Consider the following 15,369-nt stretch of genomic DNA (forward strand, 5'->3'; position numbering starts at 1 on the left):
TGTGTGTGTGTGTGTGTGTGTGTGTGTGTGTGTGTGTGTGTGTGTGTGTGTGTGTGTGTGTGCGTGCGTGCGTGCGTGCGTGCGTGCGTGCGTGCGCGCGTGCGCGCGCGCGTGTGTGTGTGCGTGCATGAAGCTAAGATAATGACAGTGGGAATTACAACATGACCCTCATATTAAATTCTTATTATATCCTAACGGCTTTAGGGTGCCTCAAGTATGAATCCAGAAGAGTTCTTTCTGGCAGAGTTTGCAGTCCTTGTCTCCTCCTCTTGGTGACACTTCCACCATGTCAATGCCCTGGAATTATAGAGAAGACACAATGTGAGAGCACTGGACAAAGTGACAAGTAACAGGGTCATTTTCCTCCTTGCGTCTCATGTTGGCTTATTCTCTGTTTCAAGCTTCTAGTTGTCTTTCCCTCGTACATGTTGTCACAAACAGGGTGTAAATCAAACATTTTGTGTTGCATGTGATCACGCCTTTAACACTGTATCCAGACCTCGGGTGTCAGAACTGAGACTTTTTAGGTTCTGTTGCACTGAGCACAATTGCCATAAGGGTAGTTTACATCTCTCGGTGGAGTAAAAGGACGGTTTGTTTAGAGCCCATGTTGAAGCTGGCTCTGACTAGTCTACTGCGAAGATTGGAGCCCCGTTTGTAGACAATTAAAGGGGGGTTCCTTGAATTCCTGGCCGAGCTCTGGGTCTGAGGTGAGCATATGCCAGTGCTTCATTACTATGTTTTTAATCAAACAGGCTTTGGGGGTGAATGTAGATATGCAAGTAGTAGAACTCCTTAGAAGTTTTAACACATTTTTTTAGTATATCACGTTGACAGCGTTATCAATGAAGTCCTTTGTCGAATGACACACAAGTCTGAGCCTATAGAACTGGCTCTTGGGTAACCCTCTTTCAAGGGCACTAAAATGAGCGCTACCTTGCTAGGAGAAAAGTGTAACTGCCAGTCTCTTTCTGATATAGAGTGGCGATAAAGTTCCCAATTAGCAACCTCTATTCCACATGTTCAAGAAATGGACCCGCTTGTGGTCATATTCAATAGAGAACTTCAGGTCAGAGTTCATGCTGTTCAAACAGGAAGTGAATTCATGGAGTTCTTGTTCAGTGCCAATCCACACAGAGAGAATATCATTAATATACCTGAATCATGGAGAAGGGATCCTGGTCTCATCACAGATAAACTTTTGCTCAAAATAGCACACATATAACACATAATTAGGGCCAAGGTGGAGCCCATAGCATTTCCACTAACTTGAAGGAAAAAGTGTTTTTCAACGGAAAAGTCGTTGAGCTTGAGAACTTGAGAAGCCAGTTCACAGATCTGAGGATGGGTACCAAAACATTTCTGCAGCATTGAAGGTCCCCAAGAACACTGTGGCCATCATTCTTAAATGGAAGAAGTTTGGAACCACCAAGACTCTTCCTAGAGCTGGCCACCCGGCCAAACTGAGCAATGGGGGAGAAGGGCCTTGGTCAGGGAACTGTGGGGAGGTTTTTCAGCGGCAGGGACTGGGATACTAGTCAGGATAGAGGGAAAGATAAACGGACTAAAGTACAGAGAGATCCTTGATTTAAAACCTGCTTCGGAGCGCTCAGGACCTCAGACTGGGGGCGAAGGTTCACCTTTGACCCTAAGCGCAGAGCCAAGACAATGCAGGGGTGGTTTCGGGACAAGTCTCTGAATGTCCTTGAGTGGCCCAGTGAGAGCCTGGACTTGAAACCGATCGAACATCTTTGGATAGATCTGAAAATAGCTGTGCAGCGACGCTCCCCATCCAAAGATCTGCAGAGAAAAATGGGATAAACTCCCCAAATACAGGTGTGCCAAGCTTGTAGCGTCACACCCAAGAGGACTTGAGGCTGTAATTGCTGTCAAAGGTGCTTCAAGAAAGTACTGAGTAAAGGGTCTGAATACTTATGTAAATGTGATATTTCCGGGGTGGGGGGGTTATACATTTGCAAAAATGTCTAAAAACCTGCTTTTCCTTCGTCATTGTGAGGTATTGTGTGTAGATTGGTGAGTGGAAAAAAACGATTTAATCCATTTTAGAATAAGACTGTAAAGTAACAAAATGTGGAAAAAGTCAATGGGTCGGAATACTTTCCTGAATACATACAGAATATTCAATAAGTAGCAAATTGTCTGTGACGCATGAATCAAATACCTGAATGTAGGCTACAACACAGATACAACTCCAGTGCTTCCAGGATTGTTTTGTCTGATGAACCTTTTATGTTACGTCTAGCCTACATGATGGATGGAGTCGCAATATAAGATGCCCTTTTTTATAGCCCTTTCACGTCACAAAACCACCTCACATAATGTTTTACTCCACTCCAATGGAAGGTAGAGCAGATATTGATATATTTGTTATCACTGCGTCATTTGACGACAGATATTGCAAAGCAAGAAGAGATACACCTTCGCTGTAGCTCTGCCATCAGTTATCTTCTAGCCCGAGGTCCGGCGCGCTATCGACTGTGCCGCAAAAACATGCTCATGCGGCAGGTTCGATTTCCGCGCTTATAAACCCAGGGTCGTTACACTATATTGGACGGGACTTCGTGTCGACTTCCTCTAACTCACTGCTCATTCAAGGAAGACTGGCGTGTGCAGTCCATCATCAGGTAGGGTAGGCGGGTATCCCCAAATTTGTTCATACATGGAACATCATCTTCTGCACTTGACAGTGAATTCGTGCACCATACTTATGACGTGAGCGTGCGGCACCTAATATCGCCGCGTCTGTAAACACAACTGCACCGCAGACAGCGACAGTGCAGGGGAGAGGATGGAGAAGACAGTGCCCACCGAAGAGGACAAGATAACTAAGCAAGAGCAAATATCTTCAATGTCGTCAGGTGTACTGGGTAAGTGTTTTGAGGAACACAGCATTTTGTCGTCGTGACAGGTTGCGTAAATTCGAGATCGATGGTTACAGAGGGGATTATTATCAATGATAATATTTGTGGTGGTAAACTATGATGCCGTATTCTCATACATTCACGAAACATGCAATTGACCCCAGCCTTTCGCGGTTAATCCTATAGTTTAGCCTTCACCTTTCATCTTTCATGCCACATGTTTTATTGATTTGGTAGTGCATCGTGACCTATAACATTGTGCGTATTCCAATGAGAATGAGAAGGGCCAAGTTACGGCTGTGCTGGCTTTTGTACAACCGCATTTCCATTCATTATATTGTTTTAATGTTGCCTTTGTATTTAGATAAATATTAGATGTTAATTATTTATTTCAGTTGTCTAGATGTCAAAGTGGTAAAGTAATTGTCCAGTAAAAATCTCACTTTTAAAAGTTAATATTCTGTTAAATCATACACAAATAATGTTGTTGACTAATCCTATACTCCTATTTGTGGCCAACGCATAAATGTGAGGGGAAAAACACTTCAAAAGCCCAAACTCAAACTTGTATCTCAAACAGACTGTTTAAAAATGCTTGATATTTCCTCACAAAGGATGATGTCATCCTCCTAAGGAGCTGGCCAATCAGCGCTCTAATTGCATGAATATTTTTAATGACCGGTATACGCCCACACCATTCTAACACAGAAAAATTGGAAGGAAAAACTATTTTACACATATTGTAATTAATTATAGGTCATATTTCATAGAAATCTGGAAACACTGGACAGTTCCTTTAAACAGAAACTGTAAGATTAAAAACTAAATATTTAATGTTGGATTTTAGTAGCCTACAGTGGTTATTGTATTACAACTTTGTCCTTCTGAAAAACGGCATTGTGCATAACATTAAGCAACCACACACATGTCTTTCAAGTCCACATTTTTGTGGACAGAGTTTGAGGAACATTGTTGTACACTATACTTGCTTGTTTTGTCACATAAACTGAAATTAGGCAAACTATTCGAATTTTAGCAACCAGGAAATTACATAGCGATTCCTGCATAGTGCATGGTAGCCTAGTGGTTAGAGCGTTGGACTAGTAACCGGAAGGTTGAGAGTTCAAACCTCCGAGCTGACAAGGTACAAATCTGTCGTTCTGCCCCTGAACAGGCAGTTAACCCACTGTTCCTAGGCAGTCATTGAAAATAAGAATTTGTTCTTAACTGACTTGCCTGGTTAAATAAAGGTTAAATAAAAAAATATTTAACGTTTACATTAAACTGAAACAACCGAACACACAGCCTACTCTGCATGTGTTTACTTTGGCGGCAGGTAGCCTACTGGTTAGCTAGGCTACCTGCCGAGCTGACAAGGTAAAAATCTGTCGTTCTGCCCCTGAGCAAGGCAGTTTAACCCACTGTTCCCCAGGCACCAAAGACGTGGATGTCGATTAAGACAGCCCTCAGCACCTCTCTGATTCAGAGGGGTTGGATTAAATGCAGAAGACATTTCAGTTGAATACATTCAGTTGGACAACTGACTAGGTATCCCCCTTACCCCATTCCCCTCTACCAGTGAACATGCTTAGCCTACTTTGCATGTGTTTACTCTACCAGTGAACACACACAGCCTAATCTTCAAGTGTTTACAGTACCAGTGAACATATACTCAGGACACAATTGGTGACATATCATGAAGATGTCAAGGCGAGAACATCACAGACACATTTTACCGCACTTCCTTTTGTTTAGCCTATTCTGTCACAACTATGTGGTGGAGGTGAGAGCTGACTGACTGGTATTTCTTGCAATGGTTGAAGAAAGTCCTCAAAGAGCAGCAGAGGAAAACAGTATGGCACAGGATTTGGCCTTTCTGTGAATTTGGAGATGGGGGTGGATAGATAAGAATCCAATCATCTGTAATCGAAGATATTATATTCTTGAAGTGTTCTGCTGCCAATGCCTAGCTGTCACTGTTATCTAGCAATGTGGGGGAAGCCTATGAGCAATGAGGTAATTGAAAATAATTACTGGGGTGATGCGGGTTAATGAGGTGATGCTCAGAGCTTGTATTCATAAAGCATCTCGGAGTAGGATCACTGATCTAGGATATGAATAGGGGCCCAATGTGCTATTGGATGAGGGGACAGCCCATTTTAAAGGCTTTGGGCTGCATTTGTTAAAAAATGTTACTGTTAGACTAAAGTGTTCTCCATTCAGTACACACACACACACACACACACACACACACACACACACACACACACACACACACACACACACACACACACACACACACACACACACACACACACACACACACACACACACACACACACACACACACACACACAATTATCAAAGTTGGTCTTCAAATTAAAGCTTTGGTTAGGAAAATAACACCATAGTAAAGGGCTGACCCCATTTAGTCGACTGATCAATTGTTTGGTCGATAGGCTGTTGGTCGACCACGATTTCTTTAGTCGAGCAGTAGCATAATAATAATTTCATGGTGTACAAGACATCTGTCTGATTCGCACCTGGACTAATCCATTGAGGAGGCCGTGGGGATGGCACAGTCCATTACTAAGACATGTGCAACTGAAATTGTATATGGTTATATTACATAAGAACAATGGTGCAACACTAATAAAAATAAAATATATATTTTACCTTTATTTAACTAGGCAAGTCAGTTAAGAACAGATTCTTATTTTCAATGACGCCTACGAACAGTGGGTAAACTGCCTGTTCAGGGGCAGAACGACAGATTTGTACCTTGTGAGCTTGTGGATTTGAACTTGCAACCTTTCGGTTTCTAGTCCAATGGTCTAACCACTTGGCTACCCTATAACAAATTCACTTCCTCCCGCGTTGGATATCGGTCGCTGTCGGCAGTTCTGAAACATCAGTGCGCAGTTGAATTGGCGCCTTTTCCTAGAACATGTTGCTATGTGCATAATAGCAACGTTAACCTGCGTGAACTGTTGAGAACAATGCAGCGGAGGCAGCAGCGGAGTTAGGAGACGAGAAAACAGCACTTGTCTTAATTGTCTAAGAAAAGTGAGAGGAGAAAGGAAACGCCAACTTAATTAGACGTATAATCAATTCCTAACTGTTAAATGTGTCTGGCTTTATAAATCATACATATATATATATATACAGAAATAAGACAGATCCTGCTTCTGATTGAGTGTTTGTTTAATAGCCTACTGAATCCGTGAGCACCAAGACTCACGCACCCACAACATGTCGAATAAACAATTTCAACAAATTCGTCTGATTTTAATCTTTGAAATTCTGTAATAAAGGCTTTACATTTTTTTCCCATTAGAACAGCCTCTCTGGTATTCCTTAGAATGTATTTAGTGTTGTTTACACTCTTCCAAATAGTCAGAAAAAGTATTTTTATAATAATAACATTACTTTTTCTTGATCTCCTTCTTATTGTTGTTACTACTATTATGACTGTCATTATAATAATAAGTAATGTCATTATCATTAGGCTTAGTATAGGCCAAAGAGCGCATCGTGTTTAGTCTTTGTATCGTAACTTACTTACGCCTATATTTCAATACTTATATAGGCTACTGTGTCAATCAGTCATTCATTCGTGTCATCACACACCATATGAGTCATTCCATATTTGAAATCAAATCAAGCAGTTTAGTTTGAATAATTTGCGTAAATAATAAATAAACCGTTCAATTTCGGGAATTGCATTCAACTGTTTTTAGGTTTTGCTGTAATAAAGGTTAAAAATTTTGGGGGGTAAAAACATTACAACAGATTCTCTGGTGCGCTTATCATATTTATAGTGTTGTTTACATTGGCCCAGCGTCTCCCTGGTTTAGGGGAGAGTTTGGCCGGATTGGTGCGGCTGGCTTCCGGGTTAAGTGGGTGTTGTGACAAGAAGCAATGCGGCTTGGCCGTGTTGTGTTTCGGGGGACGCACGGCGCCTGACCTTCGCCTCTCCCGACTTCGTACGGTAGTTGCAGTGATGAGACTAGACTAACTACCAATTGTATACCACAAAATTGGGGAGTAAAAGGGGGTAAAATTATTTTTTAAAACACACAACAAAAACAAAAAGAAAAACACATAGGATATGTCTATATATGGAAAAATACACGTTTTAACATTTCGACCAATCATTTGGTTGAAAGAACATATGACTCTAGGTTAAAAACAAATAGTTGGGGACAGCCGTAGTAGGTACAATCACAAAGTTACGTTGTCTATATTTGCTGTCTTACGTGCTGCTACTATACTGAACAAAAATATAAACGCAACATGCAACAATTTACAGGTCATATGAGGAAATCAGTAAATTAAAATAAATTCATTAGGTCCGACCAAATCTACAGATGTCTCATGACTGGGAATACAGATATGCATCTGTTAGTCACAGATACCATAAAAAAAACATGGTCTGCGGTTGTGAGGCCGGTTGGATGTACTGCGAACTTCTCTAAAACTATGTTTGAGGCGACTTATGGTAGAGAAATTAACATTAAATTCTCTGGCAACAGCTCTGGTGGACATTCCTGCAGTCAGCATGCCAATTGCACGCCCCCTCAAAACTCGAGACATCTGTGGCATTGTGTTGTGTGACAAAACTGCACATTTTAGAATGGCCTTTTTATTATCCCCAGCGCAAGCTGCACCTGTGTAATGCTCATGCTGTTTAATCAGCTTCTTGATATGCCACACCTGTCAGGTGGATGGATTATCTTGGCAAAGGAGAAATGCTCAATAACTAGGAAGTAAACAAATTTGTGCACAAAATTTGAGAGAAATAAGCTTTTTGTGCATATGGAACATTTCTGGGATCTTCTGTTTCAGCTCATGAAATATGGGACCAACACTTTACATGTTGCGTTTATATTTTTGTTCAGTGTAGTGTAGTCCCTTAACAGTCCCAGCACTAAAAGTCCCGGGTATGGAGCTGTCATTGGTTTAAACATTGTAACTTGGCAGTGAAGATAAAAGTATAAGATGTGGTTGTGCAAGAAAGGGGAAAGATCGAGTACTGCATGTTGTTCAGAACACAAGCCCTTACAGTGGCGCCCTGTTAGATGCATTTCACTGCACAAGCTATACACAAGGCTCACCCACTGCAGCCCAGTGGTGTTTGTGGGTGTCTGTATGCGTGTGAGAGAGAACAGGAGAGAGGGAAGGGGCGAGGAAGGTTAGAGGACTACTTCTCATGCCAGTAGTAGGTGACGTATGAGTGAGATCCCACTTCAGTAGGTAAATGCGCTGACAAGAGCATTCCAGATTCTCATTGTTATCCTGTCCTTTGACCTGATTAAGTTGGAGCCTGTGGTTTGTACCTCCCACATGGTGGTTAGTTTTCAAGAGCAGTTTTCAAAAGCTACCCTACAAGTACTGCAGCTTAGTGGAGTAAACACTTGTTTGGTGTTTATGTAATGGTGAGCCTCGTGTTCTGTTGCGCAGGAAGCTACTTGAATTGCACAAGCCCTGTGCAAATGTAGAAAAATGTAATTTCTGATTCTTTCACGATTTGGGATGATCTGTGCGCATTTCAAATTGTCTGAGGAGAGAAAGGAGTAACAAACTGCTTTGGCCTTGTTGACGAGTCAGAAAAGTGACAAAGCTGGCCGTGAGGATTTGGCACTTTGGCAGAATCCTCCGTCTCTCCTTCTGTCACCTCTTTCCCCACTACACGGCACTGATGAGAACTGTTCTTACCCTCCATCTGTCTATGCATCCCCCCTTTGCCCTCTCTCTCCTCCCTTCTACCTCTCCCCCTTTAGACAAATTGTTTGGGAAACGCCTCTCGCAGGCCAGACGGTACATCATGTCCCATAAATCCTGGCTGAAAATGGTTCCCACGGAAGACTGTGATATCCTAATGACATTCTCAGGTACACTTAATCGCCACATTCATCTTCTATGGTTCAGTCCCCTCAATCATGATGGGAAATGTAGATGGGAATCTTATTAGCCGTTGTGGGCAATGAGCCAATCACTCGGAGACGTGACATGAAACAGTTCACGGGGAATACTGAATCACATCCATTACCTCAGGGCTGCCCAACCCTCTTCCTGGAGATCTACCTTCCTGTGGTTTTTCAGTCCAACGCTAATTTAACAGACCTGATTCTACTAATTAGCTGCCCAACAAGACTTTAAATAGCTGAATCAGATATGCTAAATTAGGGTTGGACTGAAAACCTACAGGACAGTAGATCTCCAGTAAGAGGGTTGGACTGAAAACCTACAGGACAGTAGATCTCCAATAAGAGGGTTGGACTGAAGACCTACAGGACAGTAGATCTCCAATAAGAGGGTTGGACTGAAGACCTACAGGACAGTAGATCTCCAGGAAGATGGTTGGGCAGCCCTGCATTACCTGTATGTTTATTACAGAGTAAGGTACTCTAGGATTCTGCACATGCTGTGGGAATGCATCCTACACATGGATCAATTTCAGTAATCAAAGTCAAACCAAGTTTCCAACATGGATCAAAATTGGATATGAATTATTTCACTTATTCCTGCTAGAAGGGATGACATGAATGCAGTGGTGCCTTGCCCCATATCATCTCAGGCGTTTACCTCATTTGATTGGATTGACCTTTCCACGGCTCCGTCCTCCCACGGTTACTGCTGCTACTTCCGCCAAGCTCTGGAGAATGTCGTTGTTTCAACATCCTTATGTGAATACACTCATTAAGTGGCTCCAAGACTGTCTGGTGAATGACAAGAATTTAAAGTGTAAAAAAAAAAAAACGGTCACGCAATTGCGACAGGTTCAATATTAATGCATGGAAATGGGCTCCTACATAAAATGAATGCAAAAGCTGATCTAGAAACTGACCATTTCTTTTTTTTGTTGTAGACACCATAGATGACCACACCTTGCTATGGCTGCTGAACCATATCCGACTGGGAATCCCACAAGCTAAAATCCAGATCAGACAGCATCAACACACACAGGGATATGCGTTCTGCATTACAAGCACATTCGAGAAGTAAGATATCCCACTTCTGACCTGACATTTTTGTCAAAAATGAAATGGTTATATGTTAATAACTATCTGAGCTGACCCTTTTGCACGGTCTCTTTGCACACTCACAGAACTCTACACACTCTTGCACACTGACACTCCAACGCACACACCACATGCACACACATTTATATTGACACACGCACACGCACTCACATACTATCACATTTCAGGAGAAGACCCAGATGCAGACAGTGTCGAAGTAACAAAAGTTTATTACTAGAACAGGGGGCAGGCAAAATGACAGGTCAAGGGCAGACAGAGGTCAGTAAATCCAGAGCAGAGTCCATAAGGTATAGAACCTTGGGAGAGGTGAGTGCAGACAGGGGAAAAGCCAGGGTGCTGTAACCCCGGGAAAAAGCGGCGATAAAAGTTGGCAAATCCCAGGAAACGTTGCAGTTGCACTCTGGATTTAGGCTGGGGCCAATCCACCACTGCACGCTCCTTCCCGGGATCCATCTGTACACTCCCTGCAGCGATGATGTAACCCAAGAAGGGGATGGTGGAGCGATGGAATTCGCACTTCTCTGCTTTCACAAAAAGCTGGTTCTCCGATTAGCGTTGGAGAACCTGTCGGACGTGGAGCACGTGTTCTTGGGAGGAGCGGGAGAAAACGAGGATGTCGTCGAGGTAGAGGAAGACAAACCTGATCAACATGTCACAGAGAACATCATTCACCAGAGCCTGGAACACAGCAAGGGCGTTGATAAGGCCAAATGGCATGACCAGATACTCGTAGTGACCGCTGAGACGTCCGGGGCAACTTCCGAGCCGCCAGGAAGACGTCCCGTGGGCAGGCTGCGCTGACTTCAGGCAATGAGAGTGGCAGGATGGGCTCCAGACCATGTTGGCACCAGCAGAGGGATTGTGTCGCTGAAGCCAAGAGAATCCCAATACAATGGGAACATGAGGAGACTTAAGCAGAAATTGGATTCTCTCGCTGTGGTTCCCTCACACACGTAGGTTGATGGGGTGGTGATTGTGGGTGACCCGGCCTATAGAGTGCCCGTCCAACGCTCTAATGTCCATGGGAATGGAGAGGGGCTGAGTGGGAATTCCCAGCTCGGACGCCATGGTAGCGTCCACAAAGCTCTCATCGGCCCCAGAGTTGATGAGTACCCGGAGAGATTTGGGCTGGTTCCCCCACAGCAACATGGCATTAATCAATTTTACAATAAGGCTGTAACTTAACAAAATGTGGAAAAAGCGCCCCTATGGGCATGACGCTTCTGAGTGGCAGTGAGGACCTGCAGTGTTTAAGCAATGCCACTTTAAATAACGGCACTTTAATAATGTTTACATATCTTACATTACTCATATCACATGTTTATACTGTATTTTATACCATCTACTGCACCTTGACTATGCCGCTCGGCCATCGCTCATCCATATACTTACAGTTGAAGTCGGAAGTTTACATACACTTAGGTTGGAGTCATTAAAACTCATTTTTCAACCACTCCACAAATTTGTTGTTAACAAATTATAGTTTTGGCACGTCGGTCAGGACATCTACTTTGTGCATGACACGAGCAATTTTTCCAACAATTATTAACAGACAGATTATTCCACTTGTAATTCACTGTATCACAATTCCACTGGGTCAGAAGTTTACATACACTAAGTTGACTGTGCCTTTAAACAGCTTGGAAAATTCCAGAAAATGATGTCATCGCTTAAGAAGCTTCTGATAGGCTAATTGACATCCTTTGAGTCAATTGGCAGTGTACCTGTGGATGTATTTCAAGGCCTACCTTCAAACTCAGTGCTTCTTTGCTTGACATCATGGGAACATCTAAAGAAATCAGCCAAGACCTCAGAGAAAATATTGTAGACCTCCACAACTCTGGTTCATCCTTGGGAGCAATTTCCAAACGTCTGCAGGTACCACGTTCATCTGTACAAACAATAGTACACAAGTATAAACACCATGGGACCACGCAGCCGTCATACCGCTCAGGAAGGAGACGCATTCTCTCTCCTAGAGATGAACGCAGTTTGGTGTGAAAAGTGTGAATCAATCCCAGAACAACAGCAAAGGACCTTGTGAAGATGCTGGAGGAAATAGGTACAAGAGTATCTATATCCACAGTAAAACGAGTCCAATATCGATATAACCTGAAAGGCCGCTCAGCAAGGAAGAAGCCACTGCTCCAAAACCGCCATAAAAAAGCCAGACTACGGTTTGCAACTGCACATGGGGACAAATATTGTACTTTTTGGAGAAATGTCCTCTGGTCTGATGAAACAAAAATAGAACTGTTTGGCCATGATGACCATTGTTATGTTTGGAGGAAAAAGGGGGAGGCTTGCAAGCCGAAGAACACTATCCCAACCGTGAAGCACCGGGGTGGCAGCATCATGTTGTGGGGGTGCTTTGCTGCAGGAGGGACTGGTGCACTTCACAAAATAGATGGCATCATGAGGGAGGAAAATTAAGTGGACATATTGAAGCATCATCTCAAGACATCAATCAGGAAGTTAAAGCTTGGTCGCAAATGGGTGTTCCAAATGGACAATGACCCCAAGCATACTTCCAAAGATGTGGCAAAATGGCTTAAGGACAACAGAGTCAAGGTATTGGAGTGGCCATCACAAAGCCCTGACCTCGATCCTATAGAAAATGTGTAGGCAGAACTGAAAAAGTGTGTGCGAGCAGGCTTACAAACCTGACTCAGTTACACCTGCTCTGTCTGGAGGAATGGTCCAAAATTCACCCAACTTATTGTGGGAAGCTTGTGGAAGGCTACCTGAAACGTTTGACCCAAGTTAACCAATTTAAAGGCAACGCTACCAAATACTAATTGAGTGTATGTAAACTTCTGACCCACTGGGAAAGTGATGAAAGAAATAAAAGCTGAAATAAATTATTCTCTCTACTATTATTCTGACATTTCACATTCTTAAAATGATCCTAACTGACCTAAGACAGGGATTTTTTACTCCAATTTTTACTAGAATTAAATGTCAGGAATTGTGAAAAACTGGCTATTTGGCTAAGGTGTATGTAAACTTCCGACTTCAACTGTATATGTATATATTGTCATTCACCCCTGTGTGTGTATTAGGTAGTTGTTGGGGAATTGTTATATTACTGCACTGTCGGAACTGGAAGCACAAGCATTTCGCTACACTCGCAATAACATCTGCTAACCATGTGTATGTGACCAATACAATTTGATTTGATTTGATTTTGTGTCGCCTGCTGAATTGAATTGAAAGGCGTTTCGCCTCAGAGAATCATCTGGCCCCTGTATCTATGAGACACGGTGCTGGTCTGCTAACTCACAGGGTCTCTTAGTGAATAGTTATTATTATTATTATTACTTTCAGAAGGCACTGTATAGTATGCCCCTGTGCCCCTATGGACATACTGTATAGTATGCTTACTTACTTTCTCATGTTCTTCTCATTTCTTCTTTTTTTTCTCCCGTGTGTTCTACGGTATGTAATTTTTAGTTCTACATTGAGATTGATTACTGCATTGTTGGGGTAATTATGCAAGAAAGGCATTTCACTGTACTTGTTTTTTTTGTTTCTGTGTAATTGTTTGAAACAAGCACCACTATTTGGCAGCCGACGTACTCACATCGTTACCACATCATTCGTAAACATCAAATTCGTAAATAGTGACCTGGTTCCAGGTATTTTTTGTTCTGTGTCGCAACGTTTGGCCATAGGAGGAGTTGGCAAGACAAGCAAAGTCAGATATGGGTTCAGGCTCGGTAAAAAGAGACTGAAACAGGACTGTTAATTAAAGGCAATATCTGACCCGCTGAAATCCTAATCCCCCCCCCATCCTCCATTTCTCCTCAGCTTGCTGCGTGGTGCAGAGCTGTTGGGAATGCACAAAGTGGTGAAACCAGAGTACGGAGGCGGAACACGCAGGTTTTCCTGTGAGGAAGATAACATCTATGAGAACATAGAGAGTGAATTGATCTTTTTCACCTCACAGGTTTGTATCCGTTATGGCCATAATCTGCAAACATATTTAAACATCTCCGATATACACATAATATCCAAAAGTATGTGGACACCTGTTCGTTGAACATCTCATTACAAAATCATGGGTGTTAATATGGAGTTGGTCCCCCTTTGCTGCTACAACAGCCTCCACACTTCTGGGAAGGCTTTCCACTAGATGTTGGAACATTTCTGCGGGGACTTGCTTCCATTCAGCCATAAGATGGGGTTGAGGTCAGGGCTCTGTGCAGACCAGTCAAGTTCTTCCACAACAATCTCGACAACCATTTCTGTATGGACCTCGCTTGGTGCATTGTCATGCTGAAACAGGAAAGGGCCTTCCCCAAACTGTTGCCACAAAGTTGGAAGCACAGAATCGACTAGAATGTTATTGTATGCTGTAACATTAAGATTTTCCTTTACCGGAACTAAGGGGCCATGAAAAACAGCCCCAGACTATTATTCCTCCATAACCAAACTTTACAGTTGGCACTACGCATCCGGGCAGGTAGCGTTCTCAGATTCGTCCATCAGACCGGCATATGGTGAAGCGTGATTCATCACTCCAGAGAACGTTTTACCACTGCTCCAGAGTCCAATGGTGGCGAGCATTACACCACTCCAGCCGTCGCTTGGCATTGTGTATGGTAATCTTCCATTTCATGAAGCCTCCGACAAACAGTTCTTGTGCAACATTGCTTCCAGAGTCAGTTTGGAACTTGGTAGTGAGTGCTGCCACCGAGGACAGATGATTTTTACGTGCTAGGCGCTTCAGCACTCGGCAGTCCGGTTCTGTGAGCTTGTCTGGCCTACCTACCACTTAATTGTTGCTCCTAGATGATTCCACTTCACAATAACAGCACTTACAGTTGACCGCGGCAGCTCTAGTGGTTGGAAAGGTGGCATCCTATGACAGTGCCACGTTGAAAGTCACTAAGCTCTTCAGTTAGGCCATTCTACTGTCAATGTTTGTCTATGGAGATTGCATGGCTGTGTGCTTGATTGTATACACCTGTCAGCAACGGGTGTGACTGAAATAGCCGAATCCACTAATGTCTAGGGGTGTCCACATACTTTTGCATATATAGTGTATGTCCTGTTGCTGACTTTTACCTTTTTACCTTTTCCCTTAATCTATGTGGTTGTTCCACTCTTACCTTGTCTTTAGGAGCGTCAGAGTATCATCAAGTACTGGCTGGATAACCTACGTGCCAAACCAGGGGCGGTCCTTCACAACATCCACTTCCTGGAGGGACAACCAATCAGTAAACTGTTATTTTTGTATTTCATCAATCCCTTTCTCTACAGCATGACAACATATACAGTAAGACTGCTTCATTATTGACTGATAACTATGTTGATTGATCTCAAACGTTTAAATATCCTTGGAGAGTATGGACATGAATAATGTATTCCTCTATTGCTCAGTTGGTAGAGTTTAAATATCCTTGGAGAGTATGGACATGAATAATGTATTCCTCTAT

General features: G+C 42.9%; 1 protein-coding gene and 1 long non-coding RNA gene across 6 annotated transcripts in view; one reads left to right on the forward strand and one right to left on the reverse strand.

Annotated features, from left to right (window-relative positions):
- Nucleotides 1–23: 23 nt before the first annotated feature.
- LOC118402404 (uncharacterized) lies at nucleotides 24–15,120 on the reverse strand. Its single transcript, XR_004829486.2, has 4 exons — nucleotides 15,043–15,120; nucleotides 9,733–9,816; nucleotides 9,471–9,604; nucleotides 24–297 (listed from the first exon to the last, which is right to left on the reverse strand). It is a non-coding gene; the product is annotated as an uncharacterized LOC118402404 (long non-coding RNA).
- The window catches only part of LOC118402402 (anoctamin-8-like), a 31,545-nt gene continuing 18,168 nt past the window's right edge, over nucleotides 1,993–15,369 (forward strand). For 3 of the 5 annotated variants that reach the window (XM_035800575.2, XM_035800576.2, XM_035800578.2), the window contains exons 1-5: nucleotides 1,993–2,888; nucleotides 8,666–8,776; nucleotides 9,754–9,886; nucleotides 13,739–13,877; nucleotides 15,054–15,150. In XM_035800575.2, the coding sequence (XP_035656468.1) occupies nucleotides 2,810–2,888; nucleotides 8,666–8,776; nucleotides 9,754–9,886; nucleotides 13,739–13,877; nucleotides 15,054–15,150 (559 nt within the window). In that variant the 5' untranslated portion in view covers nucleotides 1,993–2,809. The remainder of the gene's footprint in view (nucleotides 2,889–8,665; nucleotides 8,777–9,753; nucleotides 9,887–13,738; nucleotides 13,878–15,053; nucleotides 15,151–15,369) is intronic. The other 2 variants (XM_035800577.2, XM_035800579.2) reach the window with 2 other exon arrangements.

The sequence above is a fragment of the Oncorhynchus keta genome, chromosome 23, assembly GCF_023373465.1.
Source record: "Oncorhynchus keta strain PuntledgeMale-10-30-2019 chromosome 23, Oket_V2, whole genome shotgun sequence".
Taxonomy (NCBI): domain Eukaryota; kingdom Metazoa; phylum Chordata; class Actinopteri; order Salmoniformes; family Salmonidae; genus Oncorhynchus; species Oncorhynchus keta.